The following is an 8,441-nucleotide window of genomic DNA, read 5'->3' as shown; positions in this document are numbered from 1 at the left end:
GCAATTGATCCTCCTTTTCTCTTTCCCTTTTCCAACAGCTCATCTTGCTCCATCTCAAGTTCATATGTAACACCCCACTTAAACAAGTAGATGCTACACAAGCTAAGTCTTATTTATTAATGAAAGCAAAACAAGCTAAACATAATTTATTAAACTAATAAAAGTTCAAAATCTTCAAAATAAAGTTCTCTAACAAGATCCAAAATAATATGGAATAAAACATGTACTTGACTTTATTTTCAACTAGATAACAAGCTAAAATCTGGGCAACACTCATCATACCCCCGCTTTACCCCCCGACTACCTATGGAAAGAAATAAATACGAGTGAGCCAAATGCCCAATACGAATATATCATTAAAAGGTAAAGCAAAAGAATATATTTGATTTTAATAATTAGCCAAGAAGATAAGTAATATGACAGTAATTATTTAGAAGCAAGGAACCAACTAATCCAAACAAAATCAAAGAAATGGTTGAGAACAAGTAAGGTGGGTACTAATAAGGGCATCTTATAAAACCTCTGCTCGCTAGTAAACACTAAGCAAAGCACAGTACAAACAGTTCCTTCTCCGGTTATCCACAAGAAGGATAAAATGAAATGTATAAAACATTTCCCAAACAAACAAAATGATCATGATCTTAATCATGCCTCATACCCCAGAGACATGCTCGTATACTCATAGCACCTATACGAGTTAGTGCCGAGAGCACCAAAGACTGCAAAAACTCCATGTGCCTCGTCTGTGATTTACCTACACAGATAAGTTTAAGAGCCCATAACAAATGGTTACAAAGTGTTTCCAATAATATTGAAAATAAAAGTTGCATGTGACAAATCAAGTATACTGATAGGCAACATAGATCAAAAGTGGTTAAGCAACAACATGGATCAAAGATGGCTGAGCAAAAATTAACAAGTGTACATATACACTTAACAAAATAAAATTTGATAAGATAAATATGATGGGACAATAAGTACACGGGAAGAAAATATATTTTAAATGAAGAGAGAATGAAAGATACTCGTACCTGAAATGAGTCTAAATTATTAAATCACTACTTAGCTCCAAATCAACCTCCAAACCAATCTATAATATCAACACAAATATAATTTATAAACGCCAAACTCTAAAACCCACTAAAAAGTAACCTAACAAAATTATAATATTTTATACAGCTACCACAACTAATACAGATTATCACCATCTCATGCTAGAGTAGTATAAACATATAACTAACAAATAATCTGAATAATATACAAGCTGGTTCACAAAATATAAAAGATATTTTATTAATTTATAAAAGTAGTGTAGAAAACTTTAAATATATGACTTTATAAAAGTAGACAAACTTAAATTATACATTAATTTAACACATTAAATTGTAACAACAATTTAAGAAATTGATAAAAATAAATATAGCATGTTCTCTGTCTATCAACACATACCGACAATATTTATCAAATCAACCTCTCACACATTTATTAATTAATAACATATTGGTAAAAAAAAAAGTAACAAATAGGTTATGAGGAAAATATAATAAGATTAACAAATGTAAACAATTTATAATTTTAGATAAACAAACAATCAATTGTTAATTACTTAACTTATTTAACAAAATATTTTGACTACATATCTCCTGTAAAATAAAATACTATGCATATCATTAGTCCTACAAATACATATTTTGTCAATTTTAATAAATCTCAATAAACTATATCTTGTAAAAATAGATTTTATTTTACAAATATTTTTACATATTAACAAACTAGCATAATATAACATGATAATATTGTGAACAACTCACACACATAACTAGTAAATAATAATTAACAAAACTAGCCAGACATTAACAATATTAAAATGTACCATATCATCCACTTAATAAAATGTAAAAAAAAACCTGAGAATCATATAATTTCTTAAACCAACTTAATGACATAAAAATTAAAAACAAAAATAACAGGAACATGACTAATTAAAATACTACTAATTAAACATCTTGTAGCCAGTACAAATAACAATTAATCAATTAAATCAATTAAACATGCATTAAACAATAACCTAACACAATATATAAACACATAAACAAATAATATAATAATTTGATAAAACTTACCTGAATTTAGAGCCTGATTTAATATGTAAAAAAATGTGTACAAATAATTATAAACCTGAAAATAAAATGATTAATATTAGTATACAATATAAATAGTAATCATCTTAAATTACATAATTAAATTTTAAATAAACCTCCTCAAGATGTACACTTCTCTGAAAGTTTTGGCCGACCTAGCTATCTTTCTCCTCCTTTTGATCTTTAATAACCCAAAAATCTATTTCTCCTTCTCTTAATCTTTAATAACCCAATATTTTAACATTGACACTCCAGTTAGCTCTTCTCTGACCTTCTTGCACATGTAGATCCAATGATTCCTTTCTTATGCACCAACTCTTCTATCTCACTTATAAGTTATATAATACTACTCATTTTCCATTTTGTTATCTGTCGCTCTAAGATGAGTTTTTGTGTGAAAACACTAACAGGGTGACTCTGTTTATATAATAAGTAGCTCAACAAACTATTAACTATCACCCGGTTTGACTCATATTCAAATTTTAAATAACTAAAAGATAGCTTGCAAAATTCAAATTTTTAACAGCCTATTATCTACATAAAACATTATCCATAATTTTGAATTCTAAAATTAATTAATAAATATTTACTAAGTTATTGCACCAACAATGTACCAAATAAAATATGGGGTATTATATTCTTCCCTCCTTAAAATAATTTCGTCCTCGAAATTCTCGTGAAGTACCTGATTCGAAGAGGTACGGATATCTTGCGCGAACTGAATCCTCGGTTTCCCAAGTAGCTTCCCGAACATCATGATTTTTCCATAAAACTTTAACAAAAGGGATTGTGTTCTTGCGCAACACTCTCTCCTCCCTCGCCAATATAGCTTCAGCTTCTTCTTCACAAGACAAATCTTCACGAAATGCATCTAAGGGATACTGAACAACATGATTAGGATGATATACATACTTCCTCATAACCGATGCATGAAACACATTGTACACCCGTGACAATTTTGGCGGTAAAGCAACTCTATATGCCACAGCTCCAACCCTCTCAAGAATCTCAAAAGGTCCTATATACCTCGGACTTAGCTTACCCTTCTGACCAAATCGCTGAATGCCTCTCTGAGGAGATACCTTAAGGAAGACCTTGTCTCCTACTTTAAATTCATATTCTCGCCTACCCTTATCAGCATAACTCTTCTGCCTAGATCGAGCTTGTTCAAGTCTTTCTCGAGCAACTGCTACCTTATCTGTAGTGACTTGGACTAGATCGGGACCTTCTAAAAGCTTTTCTCCTACTTCATTCCAACAAATAGGTGTTCTACACTTGCGCCCATATAGTGCCTCAAAAGGAGCCATACCAATGCTGCTCTGCCAACTGTTATTATAAGCAAATTCAACCAAAGGCAAATAGTCATCCCAATTTCCATACCACTCTAATGCACATGCTCGCAACATGTCCTCCAAGGTCTGAATTGTCCTCTCTGACTGCCCATCCGACTGTGGATGAAAAGTTGTGCTATAGTTCAACTTGGTGCCCCATGCCTTTTGAAATCCTTTCCAAAATCATGAAGTGAATCTGGGATCTCTGTCGGACACGATCGAAACTGGAATCCCGTGTAGTCTAACAATCTCATTCCTGTATAATAGCGCTAAGCTCTCCAAGTTCATATTCTCACGGATTGCCAAAAAGTGAGCAGATTTAGTGAGTCTGTCTACAATCACCCATATCGCATCATGTTTCTTAAAAGTCTTAGGCAGTCCTATGACAAAATCCATGCAAATATTCTCCCACTTCCAAGTAGGTAACTCCAATGGTTGTAATAAGCCACTTGGCCTCTGGTGCTCAATCTTCACCTGTTGACAAGTCAAACACTTCGAAACAAAATCGGCAATATCTCGTTTCATGCCGCTCCACCAAAAGTGTTCCTTTAAATCTCGATACATCTTTGTCTCACCTGGATGAATAGAAAATGGTGATCTATGGGCCTCTTCCATCAATTCCTCCCTGAGTTCCTTGTTAGCAGGCACACATAGACGATTATACATCCATAGAATGCTATGATCATCAAAATGAAATCCTGGTTGCTTTTCAGGATCAATATTCTGGACAAAAGACCATAATTCTCCATCTCCATCCTGAGCTGCCTTAATCCTAGTGATAAGACTAGGCTCGACATGCAAACTTGCTACCATACCAACTGTATTCTGATGATAAAACTCCAAACCAAATTTCTCAATCTCACGTTGAAGAGGTTGTTGTTGCGTCACCAAAGCGGCCAAATTTCCAAAATCTTTCCTGCTTAAAGCATCTGCAACCTTATTAGCCTTGCCGGGATGATACTGAATGCTCACATCATAGTCTTTCAATAATTCAATCCATCGTCTTTGCCTCATATTAAGCTCCTTCTGCGTGAATATGTACTTCAAACTCTTGTGGTCAGTAAAGATCTCACACTTATCACCATACAAATAGTGTCTCCATATCTTCAATGCAAAAATGACGGCTGCAAGCTCTAAGTCATGTGTCGGATAATTCACCTCATGAGGCTTTAATTGTCTTGAAGCGTAGGAAATCACATTTCCATGTTGCATCAATACACAGCCAAGTCCCTTCTTCGAAGCATTGCTATAAATCACATAGCCTCCCAATCCTGATGGTAGTGTCAATACTGGTGATGTCACAAGTCTCTTCTTCAATTCTTGAAAACTAGTCTCACACTCATCGGTCCATATGAACTTGTTGCTTTTTCGAGTCAACTGTGTCAATGGCATCGCAATTGTCGAAAAGCCTTCTACAAATCGGCGATAGTAGCCCGCGAGTCCCAAGAAACTCCTCACTTCCGTCGCAGTGCTAGGTCTTGGCCAATTGGTAATAGCCTCAACCTTGGCTGGATCCACCTTGATTCCATCTGCTGATACAATATGTCCCAAATATGCAACTTGATCAAGCCAAAATTCACACTTCTTGTATTTTGCATACAATTTGTTATTCCGTAGTGTTTCCAACACAATTCGAAGATGCTCTTCATGTTCCTCCCATGACTTTGAATACACCAATATATCATCAATAAACACAATCACAAACTTGTCCAGAAAATCCTTGAATACCCTGTTCATTAGGTCCATGAAAACTGCAGGTGCATTTGTCAATCCAAAAGACATAACAAGAAACTCGTAGTGTCCGTAACGAGTCCTGAATGCTGTCTTCGGAATATCACTTGCCTTCACTCTTAGTTGATGGTAACCTGACCGTAGATCAATCTTCGAAAAGTATTTTGCTCCTTGAAGCTGATCAAATAAGTCATCGATCCTCGGTAATGGATATCTATTCTTCACTGTGATTCGGTTCAACTCTCGATAATCAATACAGAGTCTCATCGAACCATCCTTCTTCTTCACAAATAGAACTGGTGCTCCCCAAGGTGAAACACTGGGTCTAATAAAACCCTTATCAAGTAACTCCTCCAGCTGTTCTTTCAGCTCTTGTAGCTCTAACGGAGCCATTCTATAAGGTGCCTTAGAAATAGATTGTGCATCTGGTAACAAATCGATAGAAAATTCCACCTCTCTTTCTGGAGGAAGACCCTCCAAATCGTCGGGAAATACATCTGAAAACTCACGAACAACAAGAACATCTTCTAAGTCTGGCTGCACTTTGGACGTGTCAATCACCTGAGCCAAAAATCCTTCACATCCATGAGCAATCATCTTCTTAGCCTTGATGGCCGAAATGAATTTTCCACAACCACTAGGCTTAGAACCCTGAAACACGAACTCGGGCGAATTGGAGTCGCCAAAAATTATTCTTTTTCCTGGACAATCAATTGTAGCTTTGTGTCGCTCCAGCCAATCCATCCCCAGTATGATATCAAAGTCCCTCATCTGAATAGGTAAGAGATCTACAAGTAGTTCTCTATCGTCTACTCTAACTACACAATCAAGATACTGAGAATTTACAAGTATAGTTACACCCATAGGAGTGCCAACAGAAAAATCTGATATAAGTGCAGTGGATGCAATGTCTAAGTGTTTAGCATAAGATGTAGAGACAAATGAATGTGTAGCTCCAGTATCAAATAAGACTATAGCATTTCCATTACCGACAGAAAGTGATCCTGAAATGGTACCTGGAGTACTTGCAGCATCTTTTGTAGTGATGGAAAACACACGACCGGAAGTCTTCTGGTTACTTTTCTCTCCCTGATCCTTACGATCCCAAGGCTTCTTTGGTGGCATCTGACAGTCTCGAATAGTGTGACCCTTCTTTCCACAATTGAAGCATGCTCTAGTAGCCCAATAGCAAGTGCTTCCTCCATGCATCTTTCCACAATGCTCACACTTAGATGCTTCCTTATTTCCAGTTTGGTTGAAAGACCTCTTTTGCTCATTTCCTTGATTTCCATTCTTTTGCTGAAAATTCCGAGTATTATACCTCTGATCATTTGGTTTGAATCCACCTGAAGAACCACCATTTTTCTGAAATCCATGTCGACGCTCGGAAAAGTCATCTTCTCTTTTTCTTTTCTGATTTTGCATGTCTCGTTTCTTGAGAAAGTCAGCCTGATGAAGCTCTTGATCTCTGGCACTGTCAACCAAGGTGTCCATAGATGTATAGCGGTTAGAGATGATATGGTTGCGGATGGAATTCTTCAATGCCCACTTAAACTTCATGATTTTATCCGCTTCTGACCCAGCCACAGATCTTGCATAACCAGCTAACCTCTGAAATCTGACTTGAAAGTCTGCCACCGACTCATCATCTCTCTGAGTAATACTCTGATACTCCCTTACATATTCCTCACGTATGCTGGCTGGAAAATACCTCTGGTCAAACTGAGTTTTGAATACCTGCCAAGTAAGAGTATTTTCATAGCCAGGTGCATCCGACGCTACCACAGACTTTCACCAAGTATTAGCATCCCCCTCAAGACGATAAGTAGAAAATCGAGCCTTTTCTACCTCTGAACACTCCAAGACCCTGAAAATTTTCTCCATGTGATCTATCCAAGCTTCAGCATCCATGGGAGTCTTGGCCTCCTTAAAACAATTGGGTCTTTGCTTCATAAAACGATCAAACATAGTTTGACCATCTCGATCTTGCCCGTTAGCAGTGGGATTCTGTCCACGTTGAACTTCCCGCAACATCTCCATAAAAGTACTCCTATCCATAACAATCTGCTGATTATCATTCCCCCCGGTATTTCGACTACTGCTACCTCTTGCCATCCTGCATGAAATTTTATGAGTGCACAGACATATATATCACAAAATCATATCAAAAATCTTAAATCTACCCGTATGGAGTCAACCCAAAACTCACAGGTCAAATCCTAAAGGACAGTCTACAGAAACTATAACCTAAGCTCTGATACCAACGTTGTAACACCCCACTTAAACAAGTAGATGTTACACAAGCTAAGTCTTATTTATTAATGAAAGCAAAACAAGCTAAACATAATTTATTAAACTAATAAAAGTTCAAAATCTTCAAAATAAAGTTCTCTAACAAGATCCAAAATAATATGGAATAAAACATGTACTTGACTTTATTTTCAACTAGATAACAAGCTAAAATCTGGGCAACACTCATCATACCCTCGCTTTACCCCCGACTACCTGTGGAAAGAAATAAATACGAGTGAGCCAAATGCCCAGTACGAATATATCATTAAAAGGTAAAGCAAAAGAATATATTTGATTTTAATAATTAGCCAAGAGGATGAGTAATATGACAGTAATTATTTAGAAGCAAGGAACCAACTAATCCAAACAAAATCAAAGAAATGGCTGAGAACAAGTAAGGTGGGTACTAATAAGGGCATCTTATAAAACCTTTGCTCGCTAGTAAACACTAAGCAAAGCACAGTGCAAACAGTTCCTTCTCCGGTTATCCACAAGAAGGATAAAATGAAATGTATAAAACATTTCCCAAACAAACAAAATGATCATGATCTTAATCATGCCTCATACCCCAGAGACATGCTCGTATACTCATAGCACTTATACGAGTTAGTGCCGAGAGCATCAAAGACTGCAAAAACTCCATGTGCCTCGTCTGTGATTTACCCACACAGATAAGTTTAAGAGCCCATAACAAATGGTTACAAAGTGTTTCCAATAATATTGAAAATAAAAGTTGCATGTGACAAATCAAGTATACTAATAGGCAACATAGATCAAAAGTGGTTAAGCAACAACATGGATCAAAGATGGCTGAGCAAAAATTAACAAGTGTACATATACACTTAACAAAATAAAATTTGATAAGATAAATATGATGGGACAATAAGTACAGGGGAAGAAAATATATTTTAAATGAAGAGAGAATGAAAGATACTCGTACCTGGAA

The 8,441-nt window shown here is 36.0% G+C and overlaps 1 protein-coding gene across 1 annotated transcript in view; it reads right to left on the bottom strand.

Moving 5' to 3' along the window:
- Positions 1-641: 641 nt before the first annotated feature.
- Positions 642-8,441, bottom strand: part of LOC141680399 (uncharacterized) — a 32,833-nt gene continuing 25,033 nt past the window's right edge. Inside the window, exons 3-9 of the mRNA XM_074486635.1 lie at positions 7,052-7,319; positions 5,445-6,940; positions 4,691-5,201; positions 3,719-4,432; positions 2,861-3,589; positions 2,124-2,178; positions 642-754 (exon numbers count right to left, since the gene is read on the bottom strand). Of these exons, the coding sequence (XP_074342736.1) occupies positions 642-754; positions 2,124-2,178; positions 2,861-3,589; positions 3,719-4,432; positions 4,691-5,201; positions 5,445-6,940; positions 7,052-7,319 (3,886 nt within the window). The remainder of the gene's footprint in view (positions 755-2,123; positions 2,179-2,860; positions 3,590-3,718; positions 4,433-4,690; positions 5,202-5,444; positions 6,941-7,051; positions 7,320-8,441) is intronic.

The sequence above is a fragment of the Apium graveolens genome, chromosome 8, assembly GCF_009905375.1.
Source record: "Apium graveolens cultivar Ventura chromosome 8, ASM990537v1, whole genome shotgun sequence".
Classification (NCBI taxonomy): Eukaryota; Viridiplantae; Streptophyta; class Magnoliopsida; order Apiales; family Apiaceae; genus Apium; species Apium graveolens.
This window is presented reverse-complemented; position numbering and strand designations above follow the sequence as displayed.